The sequence below is a fragment of the Mangifera indica genome, chromosome 10 (assembly GCF_011075055.1).
Source record: "Mangifera indica cultivar Alphonso chromosome 10, CATAS_Mindica_2.1, whole genome shotgun sequence".
Classification (NCBI taxonomy): domain Eukaryota; kingdom Viridiplantae; phylum Streptophyta; class Magnoliopsida; order Sapindales; family Anacardiaceae; genus Mangifera; species Mangifera indica.
The window spans coordinates 1,292,275-1,313,682 of NC_058146.1; the positions used below are offsets into that span (position 1 = coordinate 1,292,275).

At 33.6% G+C, this 21,408-nt stretch overlaps 3 protein-coding genes across 8 annotated transcripts; 2 read left to right on the forward strand and 1 right to left on the reverse strand.

The window, feature by feature from the left end:
- Positions 1 to 1,895: 1,895 nt before the first annotated feature.
- On the forward strand, positions 1,896 to 11,428 carry LOC123227099 (homeobox protein HAT3.1). 5 transcript variants are annotated; one of them, XM_044651754.1, is made up of 10 exons: positions 1,896 to 2,156; positions 3,547 to 3,594; positions 3,678 to 5,141; positions 5,567 to 5,732; positions 5,855 to 5,978; positions 6,065 to 6,177; positions 6,270 to 6,809; positions 7,698 to 8,030; positions 8,878 to 8,967; positions 9,076 to 10,037. In XM_044651754.1, the coding sequence occupies exons 3-10, from the start codon at positions 3,856 to 3,858 to the stop codon at positions 9,469 to 9,471; spliced, it is 3,048 nt and encodes a 1,015-aa protein (XP_044507689.1). In that variant the 5' UTR covers positions 1,896 to 2,156; positions 3,547 to 3,594; positions 3,678 to 3,855; the 3' UTR covers positions 9,472 to 10,037. The 5 variants fall into 5 exon arrangements, 4 of the variants coding, with proteins under 4 accessions (XP_044507689.1, XP_044507690.1, XP_044507692.1 ...); XM_044651755.1 differs by having other exon boundaries at positions 3,843 to 5,141; XM_044651757.1 differs by having other exon boundaries at positions 3,893 to 5,141.
- Positions 11,370 to 14,486, forward strand: LOC123227100 (TIP41-like protein). Of its 2 annotated transcripts, none has more exons than XM_044651758.1 (8): positions 11,370 to 11,590; positions 11,903 to 12,088; positions 12,301 to 12,376; positions 12,670 to 12,783; positions 12,893 to 12,952; positions 13,039 to 13,080; positions 13,327 to 13,455; positions 14,181 to 14,486. In XM_044651758.1, the coding sequence occupies exons 1-8, from the start codon at positions 11,436 to 11,438 to the stop codon at positions 14,289 to 14,291; spliced, it is 873 nt and encodes a 290-aa protein (XP_044507693.1). In that variant the 5' UTR covers positions 11,370 to 11,435; the 3' UTR covers positions 14,292 to 14,486. The 2 variants fall into 2 exon arrangements, with proteins under 2 accessions (XP_044507693.1, XP_044507694.1); XM_044651759.1 differs by having other exon boundaries at positions 14,116 to 14,315.
- A 1,683-nt stretch (positions 14,487 to 16,169) lies between these two features.
- LOC123227101 (zinc finger protein 4-like) lies at positions 16,170 to 17,246 on the reverse strand. Its single transcript, XM_044651760.1, has one exon. It carries the CDS (start codon positions 17,108 to 17,110, stop codon positions 16,541 to 16,543), a length of 570 nt encoding a protein of 189 aa, XP_044507695.1. The 5' UTR covers positions 17,111 to 17,246; the 3' UTR covers positions 16,170 to 16,540.
- Between the last annotated feature and the right edge of the window lie 4,162 nt (positions 17,247 to 21,408).

Consider the following 21,408-nt stretch of genomic DNA (forward strand, 5'->3'; position numbering starts at 1 on the left):
AAATGTAAATTGGGTAATATTAAATTGAAATTTGAGTCAATGGTATTTGTTTCCTCCGTAATTACGAGCCAATATCATCTAAACGTAATTTAGTAGGATTAATTGGGATTTGGGCGTATAATCATAAATAATTAATTGGTAATACAATAACTAAGACAGAAAGTCTGTTGGTAACCGTCCGAATCATACAATAATATATAGTTTTATAAATTATAACAATAATAAGAATCATACAATTTAAATAATGATCCGTTTCGTCTCATAAAAAATTATTTGATTCCTGAGGTCAGGTCGTGGGGTCACCTTACATCTTTTAAATTGAAGTTTAAGTCTTCCTATAGTTGATATAACCTGTTCATGACGAAACCAAGTCTAATTCTCATTAAAAAAGTTAGAAAACTAGTAAGACCTGACATTTGGTACACGAAATTGCGGAGCAGTGCTTCACTGTAACCACTCAAAATTTTATGATACAGCCAAAAAACATAAACCAAAGTCGTTGAGGTAAGTTCCAAATTATGTCTAACTTGATGTCATCATTCAACAATCGTGAATGTTTTCTTTCTCACCAATTTTTTTGTCAAAGCCAAAGTTTGGATTTACAAAGAAAGATTGATGAACTTTACCGCCATAATTAGGTTTTTAATAAATATATATATATAATTTTGAATATACATATATTAATAATATATTATCATGTGTTTAAATAATTTTTAATAAAAAAAATAAATTTTTTTATAATTTAACGAGACTTGTTAGATTTGAGTTGATTTAATTTAAATTTAAGTTAGAATTATTTTATCTCAATTTAATTTATTTAAACCTAAATATTGAATCGATTTAACTCATATCCCACTCTAATGTTAAGTGGGTTCCGTGATATACTAACAAGGTATGTACTAGTGTGTTGGATTAGCTTATAATACAAAGTAATTACTTAAAAAATAAGAGATGGGAAAGGGTTATCGTTTTGTTGTTTATTTTTGGCCGAGGGGGCAAGTGGGCAACTTATGGTCGCTCCAATGCCTGATTATAAAATGGGCGTTGGATAGGTGAGTGCACATCTTGGTATCAAACACACTAGTCAACACTCATAATTTTAACAAGTGCTCGTCTACAAGCATCAAATCAAACGAAGAATATTCGCCTAATCTGCAACCAAGGCCAGAAGAAAGATTCAGTTATATTTCCAATTGGTTGACACAATTGGGCTCTAACCTTTTTATGGGTTAGGTATTGTTCCGGTGAGGAACACCAAAACATCCAACTAACTAATTTTTTTAAAAATTAATTAATAGGGTAATTGATCAGTTAATCAAACACTTAATTAATCAATTTATTTTTAAAAATTAGTTAATTAGGTGTTTAGCTAGCGGACCAACCCATTCAATTAACTACAAATTTTAGAATTTTCTCTTTTAAAGATAATTAAATTAAAAAATGATTATATTTGTATAATAAAAAAATAGTTATATATATAAAATAATTATTTTAATTAATATCCCCTTAATTGAACTTGCATAATAAGAAAATAAAAAAACAAAAAGGAGAGAACTTATAGTTGTTAGTATTATAAAATACACAATTTTACTTATATGATCTAATATAAATAGAATAAAATATATATTTTAAAATATATTAAATTAATATAATATAAGACATATTAAATCATTAAAGATAGTAAAGATGTTTGTAATGTATTTTAGAATGATAATAGATTGTTAAATTTTTTTTATTATTTTATTTTTATAAAATATATTTTAGAAAATTTTAAGTTTTTTATATATGTTACAATAAGCCCAGGCCCATTAACTATGGGATACCCTACGCCACAAGATAAGAAGGAGAAGCCCTCACACATCACACTCTCTCTCTCTTTTTCCGCTATTCTTCGACGGTGGCCCAGATTTAGAGGCTTTCTCTACTATAAGAGCCGCATTTTTCTTCTAAAATTAACACATCTTCGTCATTCATCGGCTCTCAATAAAACACACTCTCTATTCCATTCACCTGTCAAAATTTTCTTCCTTAATATTCTCCCAAACTGTGAGATTCAAAACAAAGCTCAGGTCACTCATTTGGTTTTTTCTTACCGAAACGTTTCTCATTCTTTTTGGTTAAATTTTTCGAACGATTAATGGAAGATTAAAATAATGGTAAGTTGAAAAATATAAGCTTGTAGTTCTCCATTTCATGCTTGCTTGAAAGTGAAAATGTCTTTATTTGCTTGTAAGCTCTGAGCTGTTTAATTAAATTTTGTTTTGTTAGCAATTGCTTTTGTTTCCTTGCCGAGAAAGCTGAGGAAAATTTATAAAAATGAATGACCTCAAAGGTTTAATTCTCTTTGTCCTGTTCGCTAGATTGTTGCACTACTTATAGCTAAGAATTTTTCTGCAATAGCTGAACACTTTGTGGCATATGTATGCTTCTTTTGTGTTAAACACCGTTACCATTTAGATCTGAATTTGCTTATGCTTTTACACTATCGGTGTAGATGTTGCAAATGTGGTCCCTGATAATGTTTGTAGTGCCCGAATATGATTGTAGAGTGTAGGTGAAGTGAAATTAATAAAATTCAATGGCTGATAGTAATGTTACCATGTAATACACCTGTTTTTGGCGCTTGCGGCTGAAGAGAAGTTATGTGGCATTTTTTTCTCCTCTCTCACAATTTGGTGCAATAATGCTACATCTTATATTATGTGGTGTTTTTAATATGATTATTATTATTTTTTTTTGTGTTGCTTTTTATTATATTTCTTGTTTTTTAATACTTCTTTATAATGTTCACTATAATTGTAATTATGAGTTCTCCTAAAGTTGGGCATTCCATACCCTTGAGATGGCTGTATGAATGTTGGTTTAGTTATCAAAGAAAAGTATATTAAAAGAAGTGTATTGATTTTGGGTTGGTATGACCAAGGTCCATTTATGTGGCTTTGTTTCTGGGAATGTAGAATGCCTTCTTTCTTTGCCGTCTCTTCTAGAAACTATATCTCATGTATATGTTGTGGTTTTCTTTGATGACATGTATTTGCATAAGTAGAAGCACGGTTTGTTAAGACTTATTTTGCAGTTTGAATCCATTTTTGGGATAGTTCTTAGTAATTTGGTGTGCAAAATAAGTAGATGTTGATTATGTTTTAGGCACAAGTTTCAGCGAATTAACTTCAAGAGCATTTGATTTTTGATGAATTTATTCAATTCTCCCTTTTTTATCCTGGGTCTAGTATACTTATCTTCCAGGCTATGTATATTAAGTTTGAATGACATTGTCATTCATTTGGCAGAATGTTGTTTACCTATGGGTACAAGTTTTTATTCTTATGTGAATTTCTCTAAATGGAAAAAATTTATTGAACTGTAAATTTTTTCTTACATGCTTAGTATGGTTATTGAGAAGCTGTTGAGGTGAGCTTTATTCGGACAACTTATGTTGTACATAATTACTTATTTGGCCTGGTTTGTTTCTTGATTCATCATTTATATGTTACTTTCATTAACTTAGTTAGATCATAGCTTTCTAATATGTAATATCTCTTGTAGGTGTATGTGATGTGTATATTGCAACAGAATCAATACTCATTTTAATGGGTGAGTTTTGTTCTTCCATTTCCAGTTTTGAAGAAAAAACTGGTTTTGAACAGTGTGTTCCATATTTTTGGTTGTAAATACAGATTCGAATAGCATACTGGAGTTGTGGTATTTTTATCTTTAGTCCAATTAGTAATCGAGATCTGGTCAACATCAATATTCTTTTATTTGTTCTTTAAATTGAATGTCTCGTAACTATCACATTAAGACACCATACACAGAGAATTGCTAATATATACCATTATTAGCCTTCCATTTGTCATGGCGAAGACCGAGCACATGGTTGTTTCTCAATCAGAAGTGAGTTATCAAAATGGAAATGATTCATGCTCTACACAAATTACTTCAGAGCAGACAAACAAATTTGGTGCTGAATGTGCACATAGCGAGCCACCTGAACTTCAAGGTTTGCCTTATTCTGAAGGATTGCAAAATAAGTCTCAAGAGATTAATACTCCAGTAACCAACTTTCACACTAACGAGGGATTTTCTAGAGATGTGAGCAATTGTAGTGAAACAAATAATTTTTCATGCTCTCAGCAAATTCTGTCAGTGCCGAAGAATGAATTTGCTGCTGAATGCATGCCCATTGAAAAATTAGAAGTAGAGCCTCATTTAGATTCTGAAATCATACTTGAGAAATTCAAAGAAACCAACACTGTCATGTGCAGTCCTGTTGATAATGAAAACTTGCAAGCAGTTACTGAAAGTGTTAGCAAGGGTAGTCAGACTGATGCTAAACAGACACTTAAGTTTGGTTTGGGACGTGGGTGTGATGATTTCACTGCAGAATCTATATGTAGTGGATTACTGGAACAGAAACACCAGCTTGGTTTTGGAATCATGCGGCATGAATTAGAAGACACTGATGCCATGATAACCAATGGTGCTGTTAATGAAACTTTGCAACGACTTGCCGGGGATGTCACCAAGATTTATCATACTGAAGGTGTGAACATGAGTAGTCAGACTGGAGAAAATTCATGTTCTCAACAACCTACATCAGAAAAGGCACTGGAGCTGACTGCTGGAATCACAAGCTGTGATCAATCTGAAGTAATTTATAAAGATAGTTCTGAACTTCTGAACCAAAGTTCTACTATTGAACATTTAAAACAACCTGATGTTCCTATTAAGATTCCTGATGTTGAACATTTGGAACCATCTTGTGATGACCTGGTTAAAAATTCATGTCATTCACAGACACCACCTAAAGATGTGGTAAAGAACTCTAGTTGCTTGGACTGCAAGGGCAAAAAAGCTTCAAAATCATTAAAGAAAAAATATATGTTAGGATCTTTAAGATGCAGTGATAGAGTTCTTCGCTCAAGGTCACAAGAGAAACCTAAAGCACCTGAGCCAAGTAACAACTTGGCTGATGTTAGTTCTAGTGGAGGCAAAAAAATAAATCAGAAGAGAAGAAAGAAGAAGATAGTAGCTGATGAATATTCAAGAATCAGGAGACATCTAGGTTATTTGTTGAACAGAATTAACTATGAACAAAGTCTGATCTCTGCATATTCTGGGGAAGGCTGGAAAGGATTGAAGTAAGTACATCATATATCTACTTGCTGTATATATGTTTGTGGTAATTTTCCATAAAATCGTCATCATGTTGGTGTCTCTCAAATTCTTTTATCTTGAACTTTAATCTGTGTCATTACTGGATTAGTTCTTTTTTTTTTTACGTTTTCTTTGTTCTTGAAGAAGAAATAGGAAGAATTAATTGTATATTGATGTGACTATATATGTAAAAATGCAGCTATGAAATTTCATGTTCACTTTTTGTTGCATTCATCTGTTTGGCAAATGAAGATAATATTAAGCTTTTGCTTGTGTCACTCTAGAGATGTAATGGTTTTGTGTAACATTGCATGCCATCTTGAATGATTTGATAAGCATAAATAAGGTGCAAGACCCAGGTTTTATATATAATCCTGTCACTTAATGTTATATTTGTGTAACATTGCAGTGTTGAAAAATTAAAGCCAGAGAAGGAACTTAAACGAGCCACATCTGAAATTCTTCGACTAAAATTGAAAATTAGAGATTTATTTCAACATCTGGATTCACTTTGTGCTGAAGGGCAGTTTCCAGAATCTTTATTTGATTCTGATGGACAGATTGACAGTGAAGATGTAGGAGAACTTTTTTCCTCTAATAGTACATTCAGTGTTCACTGATGAAGTTGTTATTTTGGGTATAAACAATCTGTATCTAGGGATTTTAAATTCTCACATGTGAAATCCTTCTATGGCAGATATTCTGTGCAAAATGTGGGTCCAAAGACTTGTCTACTGACAATGATATCATACTATGTGATGGTGCCTGTGATCGCGGATTCCACCAATTCTGCCTGGAACCACCTTTGTTAAAAGAAGATAGTAATACCCTTATTACCTACTTGATAGTATAGATCCTTGGGTTATTTTCTTCTTGTCAATTTATATGAGTTTCTTTTTGCTTATAGTTCCTCCTGATGATGAGGGTTGGTTGTGCCCTGGATGTGATTGCAAGGTTGACTGCATTGACTCAGTCAATGAGTCACAGGGAACAAATCTTTTTATCACTGACAATTGGGAGGTCTTTGTCAAAACCTTTTCTCTCTACGGTATTGGTTAAATACTAATTCTAATGACTTCCCAATCCTCATCTTGCTACTATATAATGTGCAGAAGGTTTTTCCTGAAGCAGCTGCAGCTGGACATGATCAAGATCCCAACTTTGGACTTCCTTCAGATGACTCTGTTGATGCTGATTATGATCCTGATGATCTGCAAACTAATGAGAAGGATCAGGGAGATGAATCAAGTTCTGATAAATCTGACTACTTCTCTGCTTCTGATGAAGTGGAGCCCTTAGCTAATAACAACTGCTTGGGGCTTCCTTCTGATGATTCAGAGGATGATGAATATGATCCAGATGCTCTAGTACTTGATGAGAAAATTACACAGGAAAGTTCTAGTTCTGATTTTACATCCGATTCTGAAGATCTTGCTGCCATTATTGAAGATAACGGGTCTTCTGGAAATGATGAAGGTGCCACATCTGTCAGTCCTCTCGGAGATTCTAATGGGCAGATGTCAAAATGTGGCGGAAACAAAGAATGTTTAAATAATGAGCTTTTATCCATATTAGAAGTGCGGCAAGATGGTTTAGCACATGCTTATGAGAAAAGAAGTGTTGAAAGGTTGGACTACAAAAAGTTATATGATGTGAGTGTCACTGCAAAGTACCAATTTTATGTCATGATTCTCTTCTCCTGTTAAATGCATCTGCTGCTTTTTCTTATTGGATATTATAGTATACATGCAATTCGCTGTACCTTTTAGTAATTGTAAGCACTGCTTCTAGCATTATGGATTTAGCTTTCCTGTTTAAGTTTCCATAGCTAAGCGTCTTTCACCTTCTCCACAGGAAGTACAGATGAAAATTTTCTTGTAAACATAAACCTCCTTTTTCCCATCTTACCTTGCCCTGATGAATATTTTTAATAACTTGCCATGCATTCAAACATTTATATTAGTTATGTTATTCATGGTTGTGAAAACAATTTTTTTTGGTATCATTTATTTTTCTTCTTGAACAATCTAAACCATTGTCTCTGTTATTCCTTTGGTCATGTTGTATTTCCCATTCAGCAAGCCCAAAAACTGTGACCATATGCCCATGCATGTGTGAGTGTGTGTAAGCATGGACTAGTCTTGACACTTAATGGTGGCTTTAACTGTCAAATATTGAACGAATTCAGTATGGATTCTCAGAAATTTCTGTGTGATATTTTTTTGAACTTTGATGCATAGCTTATATATCATGTATTACACAACACATCAATAATAATACAGATCTACCGTGTCTAAATTCATCTAATTGCATGTTGTGTATGATATACTTTTTGGTCAATGTATAATCTACCTTGTCATACAATCATGCTAGTTTTGTACGTTTTAGGATGCTTAAAATTCATTCATTCACATGTGCTTATTAATTTTAAATTACAGTGATTCAGATGTTGATGTGCTTTTGTTGAACTCATCCGGTTTGTTTATTTCATTTCTCTTTTCGGTTTTCTAATCTTTATTTACCCTTTCTGATACTGAAAGGAAACATATGAAAATGTTACTTCTGATTCAAGTGATTATGAAGATTGGACTGATGACATTGGGCCAAGAAAAAGGACAAAGAGGACTGCAGAAGGTTCTCCAGTGTCACCGAATGGAAATGCTCCTATTCCTAGGAGTGGAAAGCAAAACAGAGATATAAAAGGAAACCAAAAAGAGACTGAACAATGTCCTAACAGAGAAACTCGTCAAAAGTTGAGCTCTGAAACTACGAAGACACCACCAGCTAAATCACATGAACGTTCCTCTACACCTGGTTCTAGTGGTAGAGCTGAGACGTCATCATCTAGAAGACTGGGTGAAAGTGTGACTCAGGTAATAGGGTTTTTATACTTGTTTACTCCTTTAATGTGATATTGGGTTATTTTATTGGTTTTTTCATCTTTAACATGGATTGTAGTAGCAAATAATATTTAATGTTGTTGAGACGCCAGTAATTTTCTTGTTGCAATTTCTATGGAGGCAGTGAAGCTTTGGTAGATTCTCCCAATAGCTTGAGGGCAAAAGGCAGAAACTTACTAACATATAGTAGAATAGAAAAGCAGAAATTTACTAAGATCATGTAGAACGGAAAGTATGTTTGAACTTGAAATAGGGTCAACAGCAGCTACCGATGTAGTGGTCAAAAACAGTTTGATTTATTGCTGAGCTTTGCTGCAGTGTATGTTTCCTTCATGTCTGCCAAACTATTCTCCAAATTTAACGCAAAATTTTGATTCTTGTTGATATTTTCTTAGACCTGCTCAAAAAGCATTGATCTGTTTTGTATTCCTGCAAGTTTTTCCTCATTTATGTGACAACTTGTTCACCTTTTTGGAAATCTAATTGCATAAAAAAAAGTTAACCCTTTTTAGAATATTTTTAAAATAAAAATAGGAAATGTATAGAAAGTAAACTCTTAAGCAATTAGGCTTTGTGTTGACACACATAATCTTATGCTACTTAAGCTCGTTTGAATTCTTTCTGTCTTTATCTGTCTCTCTTTTGGGGCTAATTTACAAAAAAGCTCATAAAATTAAAAAAACCTATTGTGCTGAGCTGTTGCTTCATTGCCAAGGACAATCAATTCCTTTGTGAATTTCCTGATTGAGTCTCTCACTCTCTCTATGTCTTGCATGAAGGAGGTAGAGCTAAGTTGATGATTTGTTTGCTTGCTCTGCAGAGTCTCTACAAGTCCTTCAAGGAAAATCAGTATCCCGACCGAACAGCAAAAGAAACTTTGGCAAAAGAACTCGGACTTACTTTTTCGCAGGTTATAAATTATCTCATTGCTTTAACAAACATTGTTGCATTTCGGAGGTTTGAATATTATAGTGAACATCTGAGTTTTCATTTATTGGATGTTGTTTTCCTTTCTCAGGTTAGCAAATGGTTTGAGAATGCTCGTTGGAATTTCAGACATTCATCCTCTATGGATGCAAGACTAGGCATAAGTACTTCAGAAAAGAGCACCTCCTTGCCTCTGTCAAACAAGAAACAAAGCAGAAGAGTTTCCACTGGCCGTGGAGCTGAAAATGTAGAATCATCTAAGGCAGTTGTTCACGATATGGATCATATCAGGGGAGATCTAATGAATAGCAGATTGGGGACTAAAAAAACTTATCAAAAAAAGTCTACAGCCCCAAAACCTAGAAATAGAATGAGAAAGGGGAAATTGGGTCATCAGGCATCAGATCTACCAGCTGATTCACCGGAAGCTCAAGAATCACAGACAAGCAGCCTGACTCAGACAAGAAGAAGAAAAACCGATGTATGAGAAAACAAGTTTTTGATCTACCTAGATGAACAATTATGACCATTGACCTCATTCAAAGGTGATATCTTGTGAGGTGAGCAGATGGACTGTCTTGACAGGTTACCTGCTATTGTGAACGTAATTCCAAGATCATAGGAATTGTTGTTCTGTGCTTTTAATCGGCTTCTTCTCGGGTTTTCCTCCTGCAGGGTAAGTTGTTTAACCTATTGCAAGGATGCTAAATATCTCTGCAATAATCTGTTTAAAATCAATCTGGCTCATATTCAATTTTCATGCTTTATGTGGTTATTGGATAAATTCTCAAATATGTGGACTTGTTTCAATGGAGACCAGTGAGGCTCACGCATTTTACAGTGTCATTCTTTGGGTTTTGGTTGAGCTGTAGCGAATGATTAATAGATACTTTGTTTGTAGGTTAGGCTGCCTGGATTTCCCAGGGTTGCTGCAAAATTGTAGCCAAAAGGCATTTAGATGTTTAAAAATCTATATTTCTGTCACAGTTCCATGAGGTATTACCTTAATGTTTTAACCGAGGAAAAGAACTCAGAGCTTAAATTTTGTTTTTATTTTGATCCACAACTTAGTTTTCTAATCCATGTTTTTTTATAATTTCTTAAACATTTAATGGAAAAAGATTATTTCTATAATTGTAAGGGTTAGTATCAGCAATCCCCTCAGATTGTAGTAATCCCCTTATAGTCATAACAATAAGGGTTGAATTCGAATCAAGTTTAATGTTATTGAGTTTGAGCTCAAGTTTTTAGGAGAAAGCTCGCAAGTTTGAAAAATTCGATACGAATTAAGTAAAACATTGTTTTTTCTAATACATATTAAAATGAAGTTAGTTTAGTCTCGAATTGAGTTTAACGTTTGTTTTGAGTTCAACTCCTCTCAAGTAAGTTGGGCTGAAACACTTTTGAAGTGAGTTTGGTGAGCTCAAGTTTGATCTTGACTCATTGAAGCAAGCTCGAGTTTGGTTCAGTTTGAATCTAATTCTCAGTAATAGTTAAAATTTTTGTACCACTAAGTGTTTATTGTTAAAATAAATTAGAACTGAATTTAATTCAAATGAAGCTGAGTTTGAGTTTGTCTCGGTTTGAATGAATTAAGGTCGTCTCTAAGCCTTATCTTGACGAGTTTCTCTTAAGTCAAGCTCAAGTTCAGTTATAGTATTTAACCCAACTCAAACTTGGTTCAATTCTCATCAAAATGATTTTGTTTTGATGAATATTGGGTGAAACAATATTGTATTAGTTATTTTGGATTAAGTTTAGTAGTTTGACGAGCTGAACACTCTTAAACTTGAGTTTGATAGTATAACATCTTTAGTTTAAGCTTAAATTCGAACTTATCTAAGAATAATTTGTTTGGTAATTGAGTTCAAGTTTATTTGATTCGAATTCAAACACTAAAAATATATGGTATAAGACAATTATATAAATATTTGTTAATTCATTACTTATTAAATTCTAATGTTTTACGATAGGAAATTTATACTATTTCTCAAATATTAAGGAATATTTATTGTTTGATTAGATTAAGGATTGGGGTAGATTTGAGTTGTTGAAATTTAAATTTGATTTTAGTTTGAACAAAGTTTGAGATTATTGATTATATTCGTTTTTATAAATAAATTAATAAAAACATTCATATTTGAATTAGTTTAAATTAAATTATTTTTAATACAAATTTAAATTCCAATTTATCAGTCTCCTGTCAGCCCTTAATTGAACTTTGCCTTCATATAATTACCTTAATTAAACCTAAGGGGTGACATTTATTATTCGGGCCATGCGTCACTAATTACCCGCCCGTTAAAATTCGGAGTCGCTTATACCGGGTCTTTGCAGTGGCTATTCACCAAGCAAGATAAAAAGACACACGCAGCAACGAGTCCTAATCGAGCAACCCAAAACAAAACATAACGGTACAGGGAAATCAAGTGAAGGAGCTGTGCAAAAGGGATGGAATCGGTGATGATGGAGTTGGAGGTGGATGAGAAGGACCTTAAAGCAGCTGGTGCCGAACCGTTGACCGACGGACGCCGTGGACTTGTGATTCACGGCTGGGAGATTGAGTCTCGCAAAGGGGCCATTCTCAATTCCTCCACTGTTCAAGAGTACTCTCATATCTTCTCATACTTCAATTACTTGTATTATTTTCTAATGCATATTTTTATCCAATTTCAAACTAGCAAATTAATGGAATTAGCTTAACTATGTTGCTGGGAACAGTGACGAGTTAGCGGAATAACGTACTCCTGTTAATTTTTAAATAATGATCATAAGTTCAAGTTGTATTTTGAGTCTGTTATTTCTGTATTCTTTCCACTGTGGTAATGCTATATGTCTAATTTAAAATTTTGCTGCTGTTATTTTGATTTTTGAGATGGTTTATGGTTTGTAAATGTGGTCCCTTGATGTGGTTGCAGATGGGAACAAAAGCTGGGGACAACGCATTTGCCGGAGATGGTTTTTGGGGAGAGTTGTTTGGTTCTTAAACATGTTAAAAGTGGTACTAAGATTCATTTTAATGCATTTGATGCTTTAGGTGGGTGGAAGCAGGAAGGTTTGCCACCAGTTGAAGTACCTGCTGCTGCACAATGGAAATTCAGGAGGTAATCACTGCAAACATGTTTCTTTCTTTTTTGATAGTAGATATATGTAAATAGGGATAGCTAATGAATGACAGATGACTAGTAAGTGCACGCCATTTACTCAGCATTCGTTTCAGATCTCTTGATCTGCATTTAATTGACTGTTACCCACTAAGATCGTCTGACTGAGAGAAACTGGACTGTGGTCTCATGGAACCTTTTTTTATTTGTAGCAAACCATTTGAGCAGGTGATACTAGATTATGACTATACATTCACTACACCATATTGTGGAAGTGAAACAACTGAGGTCAGTATGGAGAAGGTTTCTGCTTCCTATGTATCTATACTATTTTTGCAAATCTCCTATCATAATTTTAATTAGAATCTTGTTCCAATCTGAGTTTTTTATATAATTTGGCATGTGCAATAGCACTTTTTATTCTAATTCGTAGATATATACTTCCTTTCTGGTCACATATTTGATACTTACATATTATGGAAACTTAAGGGATTTATAATGAGAGATTACCACCATGGATACTGTTCTTTGATTCACATGAATAGTGATGCCATTATATCTTTGGTGTTTGTTCTGAACAGCATGGAAGTGGGAAAATCTTGGAGGCAAGATCCAGACTCCAGTGGGAGGACTGTGAGGAGCATATAGACATGGTTGCATTGGCATCGAAAGAACCTATTCTTTTCTATGATGAGGTGGGTTTCTTGGGTTATAACTATGGGTAATTGACATATATGTTTCATCTTTTAGTTCTCTTCAGTTGGTATGTCAACCTTTATGAAAGTAATACTTCAAATTTTACAGGTAGTTTTATATGAAGATGAATTGGCTGATAATGGGGTGTCACTACTGACTGTGAAAGTGGTAAATCTTGAATTAATGGCTTGTTGTTTCTAGTATGGGATGATATGCTTTTCATTCAACTGATGAAAATTCCTTTTGTCCATCAGAGAGTCATGCCAAGTGGTTGGTTCCTTCTCTTGCGATTTTGGGTGAGTTATTCCATTCTAATTCTATTATTTCTTACATATTTGTTGTCAGGCTAAGCAAAGTTATTGAAGAATTTGTTTCTTGCTATATATATATATCTTTTGTTGGCTCCAATCTATTGGTTGCTTGGGTATGGTTGTATAAACTGTACAAGATATTGCTTAGACTATATATCATTTGTTCACTTGTGCTTGCTGTTTCTTATACTTGTTTGTTTTAAGTCACTGAACCAGTTCTTCTTCCTACAGCTTAGAGTTGATGGAGTACTTATGAGATTAAGGGACACCAGGATGCATTGTTCTTTTGGTGGTAGTGGAAACCCTATCATTCGTCGTGAGAGCTGCTGGAGAGAGGCTACTTTTCAAGCTTTATCTACCGTGAGTTTTCAACTTCCTAACCTAATTTGTTTGCAAGTGTGTCTATGTATAATCAGAAAACTTTTAGAGTTCTCTTTTGTGTGTTCAGTAAATAAACTTGCCTTCCATAATTTTAATGTTTGTTAAGGAGTTTCGTCTTTGTTTATATTTCATAGTTTTGGGGTGCCAAAGGGTTTTGTTAATAACTGTTTTTAGCTTTGGTGGTACTGGAGTGGAAGAACAGTTTGGTTGAGAGAAATATATGTATAACATATTCTAAGGAAAAGTTTTGTTAGAGATTTATTTGTTGAGAGAAAATGATTATACAAATTCAATGAAGGAACCTCTCCTTGGTATGGACAAATTTTGTATTGAAGTTTGATTGCCTAAAAATTCTGAGTAAAGTTGAAATATGCTCCTTGCCAACTGGATTCTAGTACTCTCAAAATTTAATGGCTAAAAATTTCATCCTATCTTCCCATATATATAGTATAATACATCTGCCATGTTTGATTGACCAGATTGACTGTTGATGAAGGCTTCTTGTTTTGGCTTTCACAAGTACTATGTTTTTCAATATATCTATACAAATCTTCTTTTTTTATTTTTTTCCTGTTGAGATTTTGAACCTACTTAGGTGGGATATGAATGGTGACAGTTTTTTTTTTTTTTTTTGGGCAGAAATACATATTTTTATAATGTGTTATAAGTGTTCAATGCATTGGTTCTTCATTTTTATGGTGCAGAAAGGGTATCCTATTGATTCTGCTGCATATGGTGACCCAAGCATCATCAGCCAGAGGCTTCCTGTCATCATGCATAGGACCCAAAAGCTTAAAGTCTCTGGTAACTTATAGGATTGTAAATTGTCATAAGCAAAAGGATCCAGATCATTCAATGTTGTGATTGTTGTGAATTTGTTGTCTTTTTAGGTGGGTTCTATACAGACAGAAAATTGTTGTTTCCTTGGTTTTGATATATGCTTTGTTAACTCTTTTGCTTGATAATTCTTTAATGGTAACCAAGAATAACCATATGATTGCTTTTACTAATTTACAAATTCGCACTTTTGACTTTTTACTTCAGTTCATAAAGGCAAGTGTGGGAGTAGAAGCAGTTGTGAACTGGAGTTGTCTTGGAAACTAGGAGACTAGTTTCTAGGTTTGAAGCATTTGTGGAATATTAGAATAAAAGCAATATGCTTGAAGAATCTCAAAACATTTATTTTATAGGTAACATAGCTTATCTCCTGTTTTTGGTATGGTGGTAAGACTGCTATAATGTGTTATGTTGGTTTAGTTCTACAGGGTGAGAATAAAAATTTGTAAAGTAACAGAAGGTTTAGGGTGTTAAGAGCAAGAAAGTGGGTTTCAGAAATGGAAGTAGCATATGTTTAACTTGTTTCTTTTTGAACAATTTCATGTCTGAATTGGTGCAGACTGTAAAAGAGACTTGTTTGGAGAGAAAAATATTGATATGAGAAGCCACACCTAAAGAATCATACCTAAGCTTTTAAGTTTCCTGTCTTGTTTGATGAAAGTTGTAAGTTTATGTGCACTTGAGCCGCTAGAAAAATCTTTAGACTAATAGGACTCTTAAATTGGGAACTAATTTGCTCTTTAATGGAAGACAAAGAGGGAGAAAAAAAAAAAATAATAACAAGTAGGGAATAGAGAAAAAAGAAATTAGGAGTCATGAGGGGGAAAATATTGTTATTTGCATTCATCTTAAGCCATTTTCAGCATTAAACTTAAAGCCTATTTATTTGCTCAGTCGTAATGAGAAACAATTCTAAATTTTCAAGATAAGCCAATAAGTACCTGGAGAAGCCTGGTCATAAAAATCCTGATCGCCTTAAAACATAACCAAAAGAAAATAAAATTCCTTGCCTTTTTAATATTAGTAATGTAATCTCCTAAGTCTTAAAGAAATTAGGAAACCTCAACTAAAAGCTTTAACGATTTGACTAAAATATAAAAATTATAAAATAAATAAATTGTAAAAGGTTTGGATACTTGATTTCTATCAGACTTTGATTAGTATAGACCAAACTGATAACATGTTATCATATTGTAATTGGCTCTTGCTATAAAACTGACATACTGAATCAAATTGGGAACATAGAACCATTTTTTCTCATGTTCTAAGAGTCTTCATAGAATTCTAACAAATTCAGTTTAAAATGCCTTTAAAAAATGAGCTGAGATTGTAAGATTTAATGGCTGCAATTTATTTAGCTAGGACAACGAATTGTGTATTTTCCTCTTGGACATGGTTGCTTTTATGCAAATGGATAAATATTTCTTTGGGATAGAATGACCTTCAGACAACCCAATAGATTAAGGTAAGAAGAACAGACTGAATGGGGTATGTAAACATACCAGTCAGAAAGACCCATTTAGGAAGTGAAAAGTATCATATATTTCATTTTCTGCCACGACTTCTTGGAGATTAACTTAAGGTCTAGTGCTGCAGCTTTGTCAAGATTGCAACTATTGCAACTACAACCAGGTTAACATAACTTTACCTGTAGCATATAATATCACTCCTTTACCAAAATATTGAATAATAATTGGTTCAGTGAATCTCATGATGTATAGTTATTGGATATCAATAACAGTCAGCTTCCCTGATTGTTATGCAAATAGTTGTAATTTTCCTTGATGATGCTGATGCTGATCCTGTGAATATCTTTCTCGTGAAAATCTTTGTAACTATGGTTGAACCGGGGATAATGAATTTGAACAAAACTAGAAGTTGATATTAGGGTGGGTGAGAAACCACCTCATGTACTTGGTGAGAAACCACCTTACAGACTCGGTGACATGTAAGTATAGGCCACCAGGATTTATTTAAGCACTGAGAAATAAAAAATAACTGAAAAGGCTGTCTCTTAGGTTTTCTTGTTCTACAACTGGCATACTAGATAGGAGTTCATGGTTTCTCTTCTAGTTCAGTAGGCAGAATCACCATCCAAGATATTAACTTTGCAAAGTAATGGTTTCTACCTAAGTTAGTTTCTACTTGATGGATGAACAAATCAAGAACTCTTCCAGTAGAAAAGATGGTAAAAGAAGATTCTCGATTTGGTAATACAACAGATAGATCACAGTCGGAGATTTAAATCAAGCTTGAGAGGCTCTGATGGTGGCTCTTGTGGTTGGGGATTCAAGCGAAAACTGCCTGGCCACATCACATCCACTGCATCGTCCAGCATGTAGGGTGTACATGCCATTCCAAACCCTGTATAAGCATCATTAAACCTTCCTACAAGTGCAGTTCCATCTCTGCCTGGCTTGTGCACAAGTGAATGGGTTCTGACACCTAGTGATCGGACCATAGCACTGTGCATGGGCAAACCCATCATTGTGATTGTTCTCTGGGATTGATATCTTCTAGCTGCACCTCTCTCCCTCTTGTGGGCATTCTGATGGCCCCCTAGTGCCTGTGAACTGAAAAACTTCCTCATGCAGAAATTACATGAGAAAATCTTTGCAGAAGGTCTTAATCGTGAGTCATAATCTCTACCTGTTGAAACTGAATTTTGACCTAATCTCAGGTTCAGCCACTCCCCTGGATTTTCATTTTCTCTTTCTTCGTGCGTACCTTCTCTTCTCAAGTCACCTTGGCTCCTGTTGGATGTTGTTTCAGTTGCTTCATCTCTCTCTAAAATCATTTCTCTATAAACCTCAAACTCATTAAGGGTGTCAGAGTGTGGCTGTGTGGAATTCTTGTAACCTACTCTTTGGAGAATTGGTTCAAATGGAGAGAGGATATAAGTGGAGAGAGGTATCAGTATCACAATAGAAAGGTAGTGAAATTGTTTTTTATTTTATTTTATCTCATTTCAATTCTGTAGCCCCACTAGTTGATGCTATGTGTTCCATGGAACATTGCTTTCATCACTGTTACTGCTTTCTTTGTCAAGCTAGGATTCCCCATTTTCATATTTCTCCTTTTCCGTTTTCCCACCTCGAATTAAATCGACTTTACATGGTTCCCTTTGTAGTTACTCAGGTTGACAGTTCAATAACAATTTTGTGCAAGTCAAAATCATAATCTTGCAACTTGTATTTCCTGTGATGGATCCCCTTTATGGCTTTACCACCCCCTCCCCCCTAATTTAACAACTTGAATTGCCACATCATCAAGTGCTGTTAGTTTTCTGGTTGTGTAGAGCTAATCATCTGGTTGAGATTATCTTTATGGTTAGAATAGTTTTTCGGAAATTTTACCTTGTGATGGAGTAGATTTGAGGCTGGTGCATGTATACTTTAAGGCTGGAGTAGAAACCATGTACATGGTGTTGATAGAAGTGAGTGAATGATAAGCTTTGCTGGATCTGAATCAAGATATGAAGTGAGTGGTGGCAGGATTTGCTTTTTCTAATGTAACTGCCTATGATAATTTTATGTTTGCTGGGGCCAGAGAATTGCCAATAATGGTGATAAAGGCTGAAAATAAAATTGGGGAAGTATCTTTCCGTTTTAGTTGTGTTTTTTCGGTTGAGCAAGAAAATCTTTGTGGGTGTCTTCATGTTGGGGCTTCTGTCCTCCCTTTTAATTATGTAGTGGGCAAATATATGTACAGTAGAAGTGCATTAAGAGCCACTTGTATTTTTTTCTCAGTCTTTTTTTATTTTATTTCTATGTTATAAAACTAGACCTCCTCAGTTGCCCATAATGATATTATTATTTGCTGCAGAAACACAGTGACAAGAAAAGACTCCCTTGCCCCACCAATGAAAATTTCTTTTCTGTGAGGTAAGTTTTTGTGCTTTATTGAACCAATGCAAATAGAAGAGGTTTTGTTTGTTAGCTTTCTGGGTTGTTGAAGTCTTAAATTGATTGGATGGGTCTGAAAGATACTTGGAAGGTCTTTTCATGTTAAAGGACACTATTGTGCCTGTAGTTTTTTGTTTGCTGCTTAGAACATATCTTCCTGTCTTGGATTATGATTATGTGGCTCTTATTATTGGGGTTCTAGTTTTAAATTAGGTTGGACAATTAATAAGACTTGATAGGTTTTAATCATATAAAAGTTAAGCACAGGCATTATCCTCAATAGAGTTGAATTTAAACCATGTGGGTTGAGTAAGAACATGTGCGCAAACAATAATTATTAATGTTTATATTAATGATAATGTGTCATAACTTGATTAGTTATTATTTTATTCTTAATTTAAAATATAATTAACTAAGGTATAGCGTTAAACATTATCTGATTCGGTTCTATCTTGGATTGTGACTTAGATTGAACAATCCAAGTTTGCGTAGGAGTAGTCCCAATTTGAGATTATTTAAAAGTTATTGATAAATTCACATTCTCTGATGAGTTTTCTTCTTATCTAGGTTTTTTTTTTTGTTCATTTTTTTCTTCTTCATTTCAAATAACCCTACTTCTTTGACAGCTTCTTCGATTGACTTTTGATCAATCGAGTAAGCTGAGCTCATCTTTATTTAGATTCGGTTTGAATTTATTGTTAATATGAGTACCCTACAAGAACTTAATCTTTTATAGAATAAATGAGATTTACACACAAGTTGATATTAAAGATGGATTGACATTAAAATGCCCTCAAAGCCAGTTGGTTAACAAGAAAGTGGAGTATTATTAAATATAAATAGCTGATAACAAGGTTGAAAGCAGAAGATTAAAAGAACCTTTATAGCCAAAACTTTTAATGATTCTCTCTTGGGAAGAAGAGAATAAAACTGAGAATGGTGACGTCATGAAAATGGGATAAGAGCAGAGGCATTGTTACTGATAACGATGAGATGATGCTGATGATAATGTAAAGCAGTGAAGTGGATCCGTCTCTCTCTCTCTTTTGGAATAACACTCATGTCTAACTTACCAAAAAAACAAAAATAAAAGCAGTCACTGTCTAACCTACCAAAAAAAATAAAAACACTCGCTCTCTAACTTTTCTGAAATTGGGCTTCAATCAAAGTTTTCTTGCAGCTATGTGGAAAAAGTTGAAGTTCTATTACCGAGCCGAGAGCCAGCAATTCCAAAGTTAAAGCTGTGGTGGTTGGTTGTCTCTGCCTTTTTCTAAAACTTAAATTTTGACAGAAGATATCGAACCTAAAGCTGAAATTTGTGACAATTTACCACTCAAGGTTTGATGAAATGGCAATTCTTACTCTTTAAATTTGAAAAAGTTATTTTTTTTATCAGTATATGAATTTGTTAAAAATTTTGTTTAATTTTTTAAAAATTATTGAAAATATTTCGAAAAAAAAAAACCCTCAAATTAGATATCATTTTGTCCTTAAATTTTTAGGGAATATTTTTTCACTCTTTGATTCGTATTATTTTCAATTAAAAGTTGTTTAGAATAAAAATATTTACAATTTAACAATCACTAGCGACATTCATCACTGATGAAGATCAGTGTAATTTTTTTGAATCACACAAAATTGGTGCGATTCTCGATTGAAGTAGAAGAAGTTTTATGGGTGAAGTGAAAATGGGAAAAAAGAAAAAAATAAAACATTTAGGATTAAAATGTGATTTGTTTATATTATTAGGGTAGACATGATAGTACTCTTATTCAATTATTTCCACAAAAACACAAATATTCTTTAAAACTAACTACCAACTTTGATGAAGGGACAGAAAGATGTTTGTTTTTCAAAATCAAAAGGTGAGAATCTTTCGTTTCACCTCGGGTTGGGAAATGGTTATTCCACCTATTTTCTTAGCGAAATGAAAGGAACAATTTGTCCTGAAAGGGTGTTGTGCAGGTGAAAAGCTTAGACGGACCACTTCTAATGAAAGTCCCAAGTGCATGTCGACACCAACTTTTTTTTAGGATCAGTTCTCTTGAACTTCAAGTTCATAAACAGTATGGACGTTGAACAAGTTGCTTTGTGGCCCCAAATTCTTTTACTCAAATTCCCTTTTGTTCTTGCGTTTACAGAAAGCTTGGAGCTGAGTTACCTTTTATCTTTAAAAATAACAATTGGAGATTGAGGTTAAGGTGGAAGAAAGGTTCTTTGTATGTACAGATCAATAAAATCATGTATACCCAGAGCAATACTATGTGTACCCATTTTGGATACACAAATGTATACACACTCATATGTGTCATCATATGGTTGATTATTGTTTTATTCTTAATTTAAAATCATCCAATCACATGATGATACATATAAATGTGTACATATTTGTGTACCCAAAGTGGGTACACATAGTTTTATTGCAGTTTTAAATATCTAATCGAGTATATAAATAATATCATGTGATTAAATAATTCTAAATTAATGATAAAATAACATCTAATTAGATATTATGCCGTAAGAATTGGTCATGGAAAAACATATTCTTAATGATCTAATCTGAAAAAATTTAGTGCTTTTGAAAGTGTTTTTTCACAACACATAGCACTCAAGTTTAAGATGAGTTTGTCCTAGCGATCTTGATCGAAATGGTCAGAAGAATTACGCAAGAATTTAATTTACACCAGCACTCAAGGGAATGCCACTATAAAATGTTTTACAAGTTGACATAGCAAAAACATTAAAATAACCAGACAAGTGACTTTGGAAACAACTGTTTTACAACAGTGGTTTGAAGATCATGCACAAGGCAAATTCAGTAATTCACTATGTCCCACCGCAAACTTTGGTGAAACAACTTTCTCACTGTTTTTTTTTCAGTTTAAAAAAATCAATTTTTGTACTCATTTATCTAAGTCATACAATAATTTTGATTTTTGTAATTTATATAAAAAGATTAATATCACTTACACTACAAGTAGTATAAACATTTTACATTTCACCTTGAGGACTTTACATAGTCTACGGATTTGAATGCATTTGGGGCTTGTGCAGATGGCAAGATGTCTTCAAATTGGTGAAAACGACAAGATCTAACCAAGCAGAGAATCCGAGTGAAATCTAATAAATCTAGAGCGAATTGACTATAAGCAATGACAATGATGTTGCAAAATTGTGCACATGATTAAAA